The following is a 15,626-nucleotide window of genomic DNA, read 5'->3' as shown; positions in this document are numbered from 1 at the left end:
ACATGAGCACAATTAAGAGTTTTTAGACTCCTATTTTCTTTGATCACATTTGTGGCAACAAACTGAGAGCCCAATAAAATTAGCAGTATCAATAATTTATTTCTCTTGTCATATAGTCCTCTTTCAAAATAAAATAATATATATTTTTGTATTGAGAATCAGTGAGGTATTGCAAGTGGCAGAAATATGCAAAATGGGATGAAATGTCATAATTGCTATTTTTACAATGTTGGTCAAGATTGGAGAAACTTATACAACCATATTCACTCAACCGCTATATGTTTAAGGTTATTTTCAACATGAAATTACTGCAATATGCCATGCAGCTTCTGTGGTACAAGTTTTGTGCATTCTTTGCTTAAAATTGTAATCACAAACCATGCAAACTAAGGCATTTCCAGTAGACATGGTATTTGTTGGATGACTCTAGCATTTTAAAATAACTGTGTGTTTGTTATTTGTTCTAGCTGTCAGAGTATATTGAGGATCAACAGCATTTGGCAATAAAAGATACTTATTTTTAAGTCAAGCATAGTATCAACATTATACAAGCTCAGCTAAAAACAAATTTTGCTTTGTTATCTCTTAATCATATTCTGTCCTTAATAGTCAATTGACCATCAAGTAAGTAAAATGTTTGAGCAGTCTTATAAGGCCTCCCACCGTTTACAATGATTGCCATTGTTTCATTTTGGAAAAAGTCAATGTAACATTTTATATTTTATAATACACATTTGAAAGTTACTCTCATTTCTAAATTTATATCAAGTGTGATGTAACATTATTATTCATTTACTTATATAACACTGTTATTCATTTATCCAATTAATTTAACATTATGATTCATTTATAGAGCACCTACATGTATTAGGTATATTCTCATTCTAGATAAAAAAAGATGACTAAGATACCTTCCAAATAACTAGTCTTTCTAGTGTTACATACTCATGGTTGCTGTGATGCTAAACTCTGTAACACTGATGTGCCAAATGCGATGAGGGTTACCCATGGTGAACGGTGTTTGGTGGAGCTTCCTGATTAAAACAAGCTTGGAAGCAGGAGTGATGTCCATCTCTGAAATGGCTTGCCTCCGGAAACTCTATGAACAGTGCTCAGGTCTTTTGTTCATAGGGTCACTATGAGTCGTCTACAGAGCAATAACAACAAAGTGTTACATACTATAAAATGCAGAAAAAGATAAGCAAGAAGCTGTGGTGTGTGGCAAGCAAGGAGGGTGAAAAAGAAATATTGGAATAGGGATGTTCAGCTGATAGAAGAGGCAGAGAACAGCACCCCTGGTCAAGGAAATAACACATACATATGTGAAAGAATTTGAAAAGTTCAGAGATATTCAGTTATTCATTATGTATGAAGTATTGGATGAGTTAGAGAAAGTGAATGGAATTGAAGAACAAAGTGTTGAGAGGAGGAAGTAATGTCAAGCGATTAAGACCATACCATTTTAGTCTTATTACTTGGATTTTAATACTAGCTGTGCTACTAACTCACTGGTTATTCTGCCATTCTGTTTTCTTAACTATAAACCAGAAATATTGCATACATCTTGGCACATAGTGAGTTCTCAAGAAAATCTGGGGATGTTCTCCATAGGAAATTGCACTGGCAAACCAAAAGCTGTGCTCTCCAGAAGTTCATATCTATCCGTGGCTCTTCAAGAGAAAGATGGGCAAACTCTCCCCATGCAATTTACAGCCTCTCAAAAAATAGTTGGAAGGTCAGCTCTCACCTTCAACGGCAATGACTTCTTTTATCACTGTTATGAAGCTTATGTTTTAACCTCTTACAAATGAAGAGACATTGAATCATTTTACATAAATAATGACAGATTTATGAAGACAAAGCATTTTAATTTTGTAAATAAGCTAGTGGAAATTTTTCTTAAAAAAAGTTTTTAAAAAAAGACTAAAGTGCTCTGGAAAAAAAAATAAATGATAAGTGCTTAATACAATGGAGAAAATAAATAGGAAGTCAAATAGATATCCTGACAAAAATTGAAACACTTAACTGACACAATTGCTGTTGCTGTGGAGGTGGGAAGGAAGAAAAGTATTTTGAAGAGAGTTGGCAGTAAATTGAACAGGATTTGGCAACCAATTTCTAGGTAAGTGGTAAAGGAAAACAAAGGTGCCAAAGAACACTTTGAAGTTTCCATTTTTTAAGATTAGCTGTATGATAGGTAGAAACAACAGGTGGAAAAAAGTACCTCTGACCTTTTTAAACGTCACAGTCACAGTTAATAGCTCAACTAACTCTTTGCCAGTGAGCCAAACTGACTCATAGCTGACCCTCCAGGGAGCTTGCAGAAGCTGTAAATTGCATGGGAAGAGATTTCCCTTCTCCCGAGTGCTGGTGGGTTCAACTTGCCATCCTTGAGTTGGCAGACTTCTTCCCCACTAGGCCACTTGAACCCCATACAGTAAAATGAATCCTTTCTACTAATATTAAAAAGCAGGAAGAGCCTAACTACTCGTTCATAAATATAAATGATAGCTACGTGCAAGAACAAAGATTTCATAAAACAAAAACAACTTTGAAATTTCATGACTTTCTTTACACAACAGGATCATTGATACAAGTTGAGTTGTAGTTTATTTATTCATACTAAACAAAAATGTAATATGCATATTGTGCTTGTCTCTGTTTCTTCTAGGGTCCCCAAGGACCAAGAGGTCACCCTGGGCCTCCAGTGAGTTTATTTAAGTTTGGAGCTATTTATCCTTAAAATGTTTATGCTTACCTGCTTTTGGATTTCTATTAAATATAAGTTTTCATCTTTTTTTTCTATAGGGGCCACCTGGAGCACCTGGTCCAAGAGTAGGTTTTGTTTTACTTTCTTTTGTTACATTAACTTCTGAAAGCTTTTTATGTTAAAATTTCTAATTATAACAATAATTATAATTACTGTTTATTCTCTATGCTTCATTGCTAACTTCATACAGACCTGACCCAACAGTGTAACTTTGAAATCTAACCCTCACACTTATCTATAAAGTAAGAACAGTATTACCTACTTCCTTGGGTGGTTTTAACAAGTAAATCAAGCAGTAAAGTTCCCAGCAAAGTGCTTGACAATTGCTCAAAAAATTACTAAGTCCCTCCATTTCTTTCTATTTTCAAGTCCTGGCCCTCTCTTTACTTAAAATATCTTGGAAATTTTTTTTGTTGTTTTGCATACTAGAGTTACCTACTTCTTGGTCATTAGAGAAATCCTCAGTTGATGACACTGTAGAAGCCCTCTTGGGTCTTATATATTTGCTTGTTATTTATTACTGTCTATAATTTGCTACCTTTACCTTTGAAGCACTCCATGACTTGCTTAGCTACCATCTCTTTACCTCTGAAATTGCTAGTTTGATCTCTCTCAAGATTTGTATCTGCTTTAATGCCAAAGATTTCTGTGTATTCTTCCTCCCTATAAAAGTTCTCCTTCTACCTCCATATTCATCTATCTTCCGCTGTCATTGCACCCAATCCAGATTCACTGGTCCTTTGTCTTATTTCATGCCTGAAAGTGATTCAGCATTGGCTGCATTATTCAATTGCCCAGTGGCCAGTCCAAGTAAGGGTTGGCCTTCCAAACCTTGTTTATTTCCACATGTAAGTCTGGTATCAATTTTATCTCCATCGGTTCTAGGTCATGGATCACTGTAGTCTACCTTCCTGGGCCAGAAATTTATTATCCACTGCTTTACATGAGGTATAAGGAATACCTTTAAAGGAGAGTGCCTCAAAGACAATTGCCCCTTGAAAATGAGGATTTTTTCCAAATTACTACTCCTTACTTACATACTGATTGAAACCTACAATGTGTGAACATCAATGGTAGTATCTTTCTCTAGACCTTCAAATCATTCCTCTCTTTCTAAGCCTCCACAATTACAAATATCCTTATCAGTTTGCTGTCTTGCCAAGAAAAGACAAATTATAAAAGATCTACATCATTGAGTAAGGACATATTTAGAAGAAATTTTCACATTTATTATCAAAATTTAGTAAATCATACCTGTCTTATTTAGAATATTTTTGTATGTCTCCCTAGCTATCCAGAATGAAGAATGTGTGAAAGATTTTTGTTTGTTTGTTTAAAAAGAATGGCAATAAAAAGCGTTAACTTTGAGTAATTATGTATGAGGACTAAATGAGATAGTACACATTGCTTGACACATTATGAATATTCAGTAAATTTTCATTTTTCTTATGTATGTTTTATTTCTTTCCCCCTGACTTTCCTGATTCTTGGTAACTATGAAAACATGGTTGTGTATTCTCTTCTAGGGCTTAGAGAGTTTACCCCAGGAAAGTCACAATGAAGCAATGAGAATAATACTTTGAAAGCAAAGGCATAAATGACAATGTGAAAACACGTACATGCCCTTTCTGAAGTCAGCATAGGATCATCTCCTCTGTGAAATTCTTCTTTCCATTCTCTCTTCAGATTGCAATATTAAAACAGTCACGTCCCTTCATTCATTCAAACACATGTCCATGTCAGTCTAATTCTGCTAGATTTTTAATTTTCTGAAAATAGACGTTATACTCTCCCCCCTCCTATAATTCAGTCCTTATAAGTGTCTGTTGAATAAATGAATGAATAAGTATGAAGAAGCAGGCTAGGCCTGTAAAAAAAATCAGTGTGAAGCTTCCAAGCTAGAAGACTTCATTTGGAGGAAAACAGAAAAATCATAGAATTAGAGCTAGAAATGTTCTTAGTAATAATCTAGTGACATGTGCATGTATTATGAGTTGTGACTTATTAGTCAGTGGATTATGAAACCAATTTTGTTAGTTCTATTCAGCATTCTTTTGAAATGAAATTGAATAAAACAAAAACTACAGGAAGTGACTGCTATTGCTGAGTACAGGAGTAATGAAAATGTTCTGGAATAAGACAATGGTGATGGCTGCATACCATTTTGAATATAGAATCCTGATATAAGCATTTTTTTTAATTCCTACAGTTGTGAAAAAGTTTATTCTGATAATTTTTTTTTAGTTTGAGCATTTCTTTTAGAGAGCAGAGGAAATGGTACACTATTTTTACTCTCTCCTCCTATATCTCTAACTCTGAATAACCATCCTTTTAATATTTCACATGAGGAAAGGACTTTTAGTGTCTACCAGAATGCAATGGTGATCTCAAGTTAAGGCACTTGGTACAAGTGCTTGAGTTACAGATTCAACTGGCTGCTTTTATTACGGAGTACCGTCTTCACTTAGCAGACTAACAATGTTATTGCTACAAGTCCAGGGCACATACTTGCTTGAAAATGAATGAAGTGAATAATTTAAGAATTGATAGATCTTGATGCTGGTGGCAAAATTCAAACTTTTAAGCAAACAATAATTTCAGAAGATTTATATCTACCATATAAATTGACTAATTTCTGAAAGTACTTAGATTTTTGTAAAGAGATAGTCAATGATGTCAACAAGTTGTTTTATTAAATAATAAAATGTTTCAGTATTTGTAAGATCTGCTTAATTATGTAAAATCATATTTCCTCAATTATTTATGCAAATGATCCAAATTATTTATTATTTATTTATGTTTTGTTAACAAAATTAAATATCAGTAAAAACCTTCCTTCAAAGTTTAAGCTAAATGAGATTTTTACATTAAAAGTATAAAAAAAATTCATTGAGAAATGTAAGAATTGAATTGGCAAATGTTTTTATAATATGTATTCTTACCGTATTTTAAAGATAAGAAAAGGAAAAAGTTCATTAATAGAGAATTGTTTGTTTGTTAAATAAAATTTTTATTTTATACTGGATTACTAGGGGTTGGTGTGTCGGAATTAGGGAAACTGGCTCAGGACAGTGCAGGGTTCAGAGATGCCAAACATAGGGTCTCTATGAGTCCCTGGTGACTCAATGGCACATGACAACGAAAGCAATTGGATTGCATACAAAGTTTGTATACATTGGTTTTTTACACCAGATCTTTCACATTTCCTTTACCCACTCACTACCTCCACCCATAAAATCATGCAACCATATCATTACCCACCACCACCATCACCTCATTCACTACCCATCTTCACCCCTCTGTCCCCACCCTCCCACTTGGATCCTCGTAATCAATCTACAATAATGGTCTTACACAGTATTTGTCCTTTTGGGAATGAGTTGGTTCATTTAGCATAATGGGGGTGGGGGGTTATTCCACACTGAAGCTATTAAGGAACTACCACTTGGAAAATTTTTATGCCATTTCAAAAAAAGAATATTCACAATTATTTAAAAGGCTCTTAAAATATTTTTTCCAACTACATTGCTCATAGATTTGTTCCATATATTCCAACCAATCTAAAATCATAATAGATTGTAAACAGAAAATGAGATTCCAATTTCTATTCTATCCTATTCTATTCTGATCTAGACATTAAAGAGATTTACAAAGATATAAACAGTGCCTCTATTTACTGACATTTTTAATTTTGCAATAAAACTCCTTTTATAAAATAATTTACATTAACATATAGTGGGCTTATTTTAGAGAAGTTTGTTAATAGCTCAATATTTTCTTTTCATTTCTAATATGATAAATATCAGCTTAAGGTACTGCACTCATATAAACATAAGCTCTTTGAGTTACTTAATAATTTTTAGAAGTTCCAAAGTCTTCAAGATCTGTAGAGTTCAAGAGCTGCCAATCCTCTAAGATTAAAGCAATTAATCACAAACAACAAAGAACTAGAAAGTATAAAGGAAGTTATTCTTTGGTATTTAATTCCATTTTCCATGTTTAGTATCAATTATCTTTGTGGCCTTTTCAAAAAAAATCTTCACTTTGATATAACCGTGACAGTCCAACTGCAATTTGTTGAAAATATTTTTTTGTTGTCGTTAAGTGCTGTCGAGTTGGAACTGACTTACGACTGACCCTTCAGAGTGGGTTTTCAGAGTCAGTAAATCACATAGGAGGATATAGCCCAACCTTCTTCTGTGGAAGAGCTGGTAGGTTTGAACTGTGTGCCTTTGGGATCGCAGCACAGCTTCTTACCAATTGACCACTAGAGTTCCTGAAAAATGAATTAGGCTAAGCTTTTTATGTCAGGAAATCAAAAGACATGTTGCAACAGCAAAGTTTACAGTCAGGGACCTCACCAAAGTGCTGGAGAGCAAAAGTGTAAGTTTAAAATCCAAAGTGCAATTATTTGTTATGCATCTGAGATTTAGATAGTAACTAAAGAGGTTATTGTTGTTGTTGAGGCCTTTCTATAACTATCATTTCTCCAAGTTCATAGGATTTCCAGAGGCATGTGCTTTATGACATGGATGCCACACCTCCTTTCAAACCTGTTTTAAACTGGAATCTCCACCAAACACTGTCCACCATGGGCAGCCATTGTGGCATTTGAGACCCCAGTGGCACAAGGTTCAGCATCACAGCAAACCCAGATTACGTCAGCACAGCAAATTGACAGAAGAGTGTTATATGAATTAGAGGAATGTTCCTCCAAAATATAATAACAAGAGATTAAAATATAATCCCTACGGCCCAAATTTTAAATACAAGGGGTCTCCAAGATGTCTCGTTGACTCTAAAAAGAGACTTAAATAAAAAACAACCAAACATTCCACACAGATCCTCAACCAAAGCAAGAGCATCATCTTACAGAGCCCAGCCGCTTCATCCAAGTCCAAAATGGAGACAAGGGCTTGGCATTATATGTTGTTGTTGTTGTTGTTGTTGTTGTTAAGTGCCATCTAGTACCAACTCTATAAACAAAAATGCTTAGCCTTGTTCTGTAACTATTGTCTGTTCTCTAAGTTCACAGTTTATAGTTTCCACATGACAGAATAGTAATTGATGTTTTTTTTAGTTGTGGTACTGGAGAAGAGCACTAAATATCCTCCGGACTGCAAAAAGAATGAATAGATATATGCTGGGGGAAAGCAGCCAGAGTGCTCCTTAGAGACAAGGATGACAAAGCTTCATCTATCTCTCATACCTCGGACCTGTTGCTAGGAGAGGCCATTCCTTGGAGAGAGTGCAGCCAGGATGCTCCTTAGAGAGAGAAATGGTGAAACTTCTTTTTACATACTTTGGACATGTTGTTAGAAAAACATAATGATCTGAAAAGTTGAGAGTCAGCAGAGGAGTGGAAAACCCTCAGTGAGGTGCATTGACACGTGACTGGAACAATGGGGGGCTCTTATGTGGCAGAGATGATGAGGATGGCACAGAATAGGGCAGGGTTCAGATATACTGTTTATAATATTGCTATCATTCATACTCCACTCAGCAGCTCCTAACAGCAATAACAACCTTTGGTGCAAAACTATTACATCTGCCTTTTACTTTCGTATCCGTTCACCTAAAAGTTATCATTTGTTCTTCAGATCTCAGATCACCTGCTACTCCCACAGGGAAGCCTTCTTGCATCCTCCTGACTTGACTCCTGACTCTTTACAACTCTGTTGGGTTTCCAAGGCTGTGTATTTTGATGACTGATGACTACCCATCTTTCTTCTGAGGAGAGGGTGGTTCATTAAATCTGTTGACCTTTCAGTTAGCAGTTTAACACAACAAACTAAACTACAGATTTAATTGGGAGTGTGGGGCGGGGGGTTGTTGTTAGGTACTATCGGTGAACAGCCCACCTGAACCCTGCCCTACCCTGTGCCATCCTCATCATTTCAAACACAGTAGAGTCCACTGATGAAGTCACTGTGTCAGTCCATCTCATTAGGGGTTTTCCCCTCCTCTGACAACCCTCCATCTTTCTAAGGAATAGCTTTTCCTAGCTACACATCTTCAACAACCGGTGTTATGCAGATGACACAATCATGCTCTCTGAAACTGAGGAGGACCTGAAGCACTTGCTGCAGAAGGTCAAGGACTGCAGCCTTCAATATGGATTGAAGATCAATATCAAGAAAACAGAGATTCCACTGGGCTAATTGGCAGCATCAGTATGGATGGTGAAGAGATTGAGATAGTTAACAGTTTTCATTTACTTGGCTCCACAGTCAACACTCTTGGTAACAGCAGCCAGGAAATCAGGAGACGAATTGCATTGGGAAAGCCAGCTGTGAGGGATCTCTCAAGAGTACTGAAGTGCAACGACATCAGGCTGGAGACTAAGGTGCGCCTGATCCAGGCTATAGTCTTTGCAATTACGTGCTATGCATCAGGAGTTGGACAGTGAATAGGGATGATAGAAAGAGAATTGATGCCTTTGAGTTGTGGTGCTAGAGAAGAGTGTAATATACCATGGACTGCTAGGAGAACAAACACGTTTGGTCTGGAGAGGGTGAAGCCAGAATGCTCCCTGGAGTCAAGGATTCTGAAGCTTCATCTGATGTACCTTGGGCATGTTGCAAGGAGGGACTGGTCCTTGGAGAGGGACATCATGTTTGGGAGAGTGGAGGGATGGCGCAGGAGAGGAAGACCCTCGATGAGATGGATCGATTCTGTGAGTGGAGTGGTGGGAATGAATATGTTTGAGACGGTGAGGTTGGCACAGGATAGAATGGCGTTTAGGGCTCTTTTACATAGGGTCCCTATGAGTCGCAAACGACTCAATGGCACATAACAACAACAACAAGCTACACATCCAAAGGATGAAAGGTGAAGCTTCACCATCTTTGCCTCCAAGGAGCACTTTGGCTGCACTTTTTCTAAGATATATTAGTTTGTTCTTTTAATAGTACATAAGTTCTCTGTCCCATGTTCTTTTCTTTAATAATACTACCACAATTTTTAATTATGTATTTCTGAAACAATTTAATCAATCTTTCTCTCCCTTTATAACCTTAGGCTTCAGGAAGGCAAGTTTCTTTTTGCTTACCATTAAATCCTCAACATGTATCATAGATAAGTTAACTTTTTCACAGGGTGAAAGCCACATGTTGAGTCAGGAATAGTGTACTTTATTGATTGTTCCATCATTGTAAATAGGTTTTTGTTGGTTTTTTTAAAAAAAATTACCCACCATAAATTAGGAGACATCTGTTGAGAACGATTTCTAACATTTGGACATCTGTGTAAAGAAATACCTTACAAGCTCAGTCATTCTGAAAGGCATTAGATTGCTTGGTTTACTTATACAGATGCTATTTCCAAGAACATTCTCCCAATTTCTGCTTCTTAGCTCCCAAATTTACTTTACAAAAATATAAAAAGACTTATACTAATAGTTATACCTAGTCTTCCCCTAAAAATACCTTTTTATTAAATTCAGGAGGAGATTGAGTTCTTCATGTATTATTTCTTTTGGAACTAATGGTACATTTTCCAACTTCAGAAATTGTTTTTAAGACCACAGAACTATCAGATTAAACTAATGTGGTGACTACCTCAGGACAGTAGTATTTTACTCTATTTTTCTTCCAAGAACGTAACTTAAAAAATTGCTACAGTTATTTATTCTTCACTTTACAATTTATTACCCATGATGTTGTTGTTAGGTGCCATTGAGTGGACTACAACTCATAGTGACCCCAAGTGGGATCATATTTCTTTCTTCTTACATTTTAGTAACTTTTTGTGTGTGTTTTCAGGCAGTTGAAAGAAGTAACTGCTAGACTTTGGTCCTCTCTTAATCAGAAAACCTTTAAGACTTGGATGAAGACAGCATTTGTCCTTTCAGATAGCAAGAGAATACTTCCAAGTTTTGTGTAACCATGGGAATTACAAACTCATTTCAGATAATAGCTCTGGTATACTTTAGCAGCAATGCTTTCAGAATTTACAAACTTTAAAATATTCAATGTTGCTCTTACTGCTTTTCTCAAATGGTTTTGTTTTATACAGAAACAAATGAGCATCAATGCTGCTATTCAAGCCTTGATTCAATCAAATTCTGCCCTACAGATGGAGGTAATATATCTAGTTGTGTTTACATTGGCACTCTTAACTATACAAATTAAATAGGACCTTGTGTGCATGTATAGATCAAAATGTGGCTTTATGTCAAAGGCTGTATTAAGAACAGATTGAAAATATGAAAACATTTACTAAGACAGAGTAAACTATTTTAATGTAATGAAAAGAAATGTATGCATAAGATTTTTTAAGGGAAACATTTAAAACAAAACTATAATGTTAAAGAACTTATTTGCAAGGAAGTTAGTACTATAAAACAAAAACAGTTAAAGCTAAACATGTTCCTTGAAATAATGTCTATCCATTGTCATTACTTATTATTCTTTTTCGAATTCTAGTTACTGTTCGTAATTTTTTAAACCTTATTCAATATGCATGTTAATTCTCAAACTTTATATTAGTTTAAAAAGTTGACTTTTGAACGGGAATGTAATCACTTATTTATGATCAAAGTTAGTAAGCATACATATGTGTTTATATTTAAACATGAAGTCAGTATAAAATTTCTTTTTATACTGTGGAAAATACGGAGCTCTGGTGGCCTAGTGGTAAAAACCTATGCTACAATCCCAAAGGCACATAGTTCTAATCCACCAGATGCTTCATGGGAAAAATATAAGCACTCTCCTTCTGTGTGATAAACTGCCTCTGTAAACACACTGGAGGGTCAGCTATGGTTCTGTTTTGAATTGTTGGCAAATAACAGTAACATGGAAAAGATACAAAGGTTTTTTCATTCTGCCTCCAACTGATTGCACTGCACACAACATGAGCTTCTTTTTACTGCCTACCTACTTTTCTGTTACTGTTCTCTACTTTTCCCCCCTAATATGATTCTTATCTTGATTTGGCAGAGCTACCAGAACACTGAAGTGACTTTACTCGACCACAGTACAGAGATATTCAAAACCCTAAACTATCTTAGCAATTTACTGCACAGCATCAAGAATCCTCTTGGCACAAGAGATAACCCAGCAAGAACCTGCAAAGATTTACTTAACTGTGAACACAAAGTATCAGATGGTAAATTCTTGGTTTCCTCAAATATTGGTGTCTAGCTTTATGTCATTATTTTACGTTTGCTTGTTATTTACAGTGCGTTCACTCCAAATCTTAATCATTTTTATAAAACCGTAGTACATGGTAGTTAATGGTCATCAAAAACAAAATGCATTTGGAGGGAGATGTTTTTCTGATGTCAAGGAGTACTTGTCAGAGTTCACATAACAAAGGTCTTCTAATTCAAACCTCTACTAAGCCCTGATTTTTTTTCCACTTATATCAAGTATATTAGAGATGATAAGGATGGTGCAGGATAGGTCAGGTTGTTTGCAGGGTTGTGCTCTACTCAACAGCGTATAACAATAACAATCTCTTCAGCTTATAGTTTCTGTGCTTTGAATGTAACACATTTATGTTAAAAATTAAAATAGAGCTGACCTTTAGATTAGCGATCAGAGAGGATCACCTGTGAAAAAGTGTTAATCTACGACTACCAAAGATATTAACCTGAAGAAAGATTTTGTACTTTGTGTACATAAAACTATTGTATTTTCTAAAACATAGATTTTAAATACCACATTCTAGAATCAGTGGCCATAAAAAATGGAGTTGTTTATCTTCCTTGGAAGTTTCTCATTCCCTTCACAGACACCAAATTCATTAATCAGAGGTATAGAAATTAATTTTTATTACAGTCACCAGGGAAAGTTTTTTATTAAATGGATCCATCATTAATTAAGGATAAGAGACCTTGACTAGTACAATATGTCATTGAATTTTAATTTCTATTTTGTCTAGGATCAACTGTTTCTGAATTTTTTTGTTTTATTTACTAAAAGTCTTAGTCTTAACAAGATGATACATGTTTCTTTGGGGCAACTGTTTTGTATGATCTAGTGATATCTATCTATCATGGGAACTCGGGTGACTTAGTTGTAAGAGCCTGACACAGCAATCCCAAAGGCCTGCAGTTCAAATCCAGCAGCTGCTCCACAGGAGAAGGTTGGACAGTCTCTCCTGTGAATTACTGTCTCTGAAAACCCACTGGAGGGTGAGCTATGAGTTGGTTCTGACACAACAACAACAAACCACCAAGGAATCCTGGTAGTTTAGTGGTTTAAGCCAAGACAGCTAACCAAAAGGTTGGAAGTTCAAACCTACCAGCTACTCCACTAAAGAGTAATGAGGCAATCTGCTTCCATAAAGATTTCCAGTTTTGGAAACCCTATGGGGCAGCTCTATTCTGCTCCAGAGGGTCACTTTGAGTCGGAATCTATTTAGTGACAACAGATAATCTATCTTCCTATCTGTATCACCACCTACTCTAGTTGCCATTGAGTTAATTCTGTTTCACGGCAGCCCTCTGTGTGTCAGAGTAGACCTTGCTGCAAAGAAATGTCCATGGCTGATTTTTTGGAGGTAAATTTCTAATAACTGTCTTCCGAGGCACTTCTGAATGTAATTGTACCTCCATCTTTAATTTAACAGCTTCATGCTTAATCATATGAAACACACAGGGAATTTACTTATTTATATGTAACTGCTTATATTCCAGAAATGCAATATAAATATTCATTAATAGTCAACTTCTGTATACAGTTCCTGACTTCTACTTGTTATCTGCTACTGAGTCCCTTGTGACTAATAGTGACCCTATATACAACAGCTCTGAGCCCTGCTCTATCTTGAGCCAATTTCATCGTCTCCAACACACCTACCAACTTTACCCCAGTCAGTAAGTCAATTCATCTCATCCAGAGTCTTCTTTTCTTGGGCTCTCCAGCCACCCTTCAAAGCATGATATCCCTTGCTAAGGACTGATCCTTCCTGGCAACCTGCCCAAAATATTTCAGACAGAGCTTCAAAAACCTTGCCTCCAAGAAGAAGACTGGTTTCACTCTCTCCAAGACAATCCATTCAATACCCTTCTCCAGCACCACAACTCAAAGTTTTTGTTTCATCTTCTATCATTATTGGTCATTCTTTAGCTCTTTGATACATACCAAGTAAATGTGAAGACCATGGCTTGGATCAGGTGTACCTTAGTCTCTAAACTGATATAATTGCTCTTTAGCATTTAGGAGAGGTTCCTGACAGCAGAGTTTCCCAATGCAATTTGTCTTTGTTTTTCTGGCTGCTGTTGCTTGTGAAACCAAAAGGCTGAATCTGTTAACAAACTCAATCTCTTCTCCATCTATCATGGTGCTGCTAATTATCTCAATGGTGAGAAACTTTGCTTTCTTGAAGTTGAACTTAAATCCATATTGAAGGCTACAGTCCTTGGGTTTCTACAGCAAATGCTTCAGGTCCTCCTGCATTTTAGTAAGTAAGGTTGTATCATCTGCACAACACAGGTTGTTGGTGAGTCTTCTTCTAATCCTGATGCTACATTCTTCCTCGTAAAGTCCAGCCTCCCAAATGATCTATTCCACAGATAGATTGAAAAGGTATGGAGATAAGCTGCATCCCTGGTATACACCTGATCTTGAACCATGCAGTGTTTTCATGTTCTAGTCTAATGACTGCTTCCTGGTCCAATCACAGGTTTCACATGAGCACACAAAGTGTTCTGCAATTCCCATTCTTCTTCTCAAGGTTAGTCACAATTTGTGACCATCAAATGCCTTTGCATAGCTAATGAAACTCAAATAGGCATTCCTTTGATACACACAGCTTTACAATCTATCTAACATTGGCTAAAATGTCATTAGTGCCATGGCCTCTTCTATACTCAGCCGGCACATCTGACAGTTTTCTCTTTATGACTGAATATTGCACTAGGCACTGAGAAGCCAAAGCAAAGGGAAGAAATCAAGAAGTTAAAGAACTGAATAAAAGATTTCAAGGGGCAGCACAGGAAGACGAAGCAAAGTATTATAAGGAAATGTGCAAAGAGCTGGAATTGGAAAATCATATGGGACAAACTCACTGGGCATTTCTTAAGTTGGAGGAAGTAAAGAACAATTTCTAGCCTCAGTAGCAATACTTAAGAATGCTGTGGACAGAATGTTGAATAACCCAGGAAGTATCAAAAGAAGATGGAAAGAGTACATGGAATGATTACACCAAAAAATTGGCTGACACAGAAGAATTACATGAAACAACATATAAGAGGCAATGGTGAAAGAGGAGGTTCAAGCTTCTCTGAAGGAACTGGCAAAAAAACAAGGCCCCAGAAGTTGACAGGATATCAGTTGACATATTTCAACAAAAAGGTGCAGCCCAAGACATGCTAACCAGGTTATGAAGAAATCTGGAGGACAACTATCTGGCTAACTTACTGGAAGAGATTCAAATTCATTCTCATTCCAAAAAAAGTGTGATCCATCAGAATGTCAACATTATCAAACAATATCATTAATATCACATGCAAGCAATATCCTACTGAAGATTATTACAAAATTACTAGAACAGTTTCTGCTTTAGATTATTGTTGTTGTTTGTTGTTGTTATGTGCCATCGAGTCATTCAAGACTCATAACGACCCTATATACAAGAGCCCTAAATGTCATTCTATCCTGTGATATATCTTAGAAAAAGTGCAGCCAAAGTGCTCCTTTGGATGTGTAGCTTGTAGTTGTTGTTCTTATGTGCCATGGAGTCATTTGCAACTCATAGCGACCCTATGTACAAGAGCCCTAAAAGCTGTTCTATCTTGTGCCAACCTCGCCGTCTCAAACACATTCATTCCCACCACTCCACTCACAGAATCGATCCATCTCATCGAGGGTCTTCCTCTCCTGCACCATCCCTCCACTCTCCCAAA

General features: G+C 36.3%; 1 protein-coding gene across 1 annotated transcript in view; it reads left to right on the top strand.

Annotated features, from left to right (window-relative positions):
• The window catches only part of COL24A1 (collagen, type XXIV, alpha 1), a 548,498-nt gene that overhangs the window by 509,441 nt on the left and 23,431 nt on the right, over positions 1–15,626 (top strand). The window contains exons 54-57 of the mRNA XM_006898370.1: positions 2,672–2,707; positions 2,809–2,835; positions 10,787–10,852; positions 11,713–11,881. Of these exons, the coding sequence (XP_006898432.1) occupies positions 2,672–2,707; positions 2,809–2,835; positions 10,787–10,852; positions 11,713–11,881 (298 nt within the window). The remainder of the gene's footprint in view (positions 1–2,671; positions 2,708–2,808; positions 2,836–10,786; positions 10,853–11,712; positions 11,882–15,626) is intronic.

The sequence above is a fragment of the Elephantulus edwardii genome, unplaced genomic scaffold (assembly GCF_000299155.1).
Source record: "Elephantulus edwardii isolate Elephantulus edwardi_28Jun2011 unplaced genomic scaffold, EleEdw1.0 scaffold00227, whole genome shotgun sequence".
In the NCBI taxonomy this organism is placed as follows: domain Eukaryota; kingdom Metazoa; phylum Chordata; class Mammalia; order Macroscelidea; family Macroscelididae; genus Elephantulus; species Elephantulus edwardii.
Note: the sequence above shows the minus strand (reverse complement) of the source record. Positions and strands in the feature narration are given on the sequence as shown.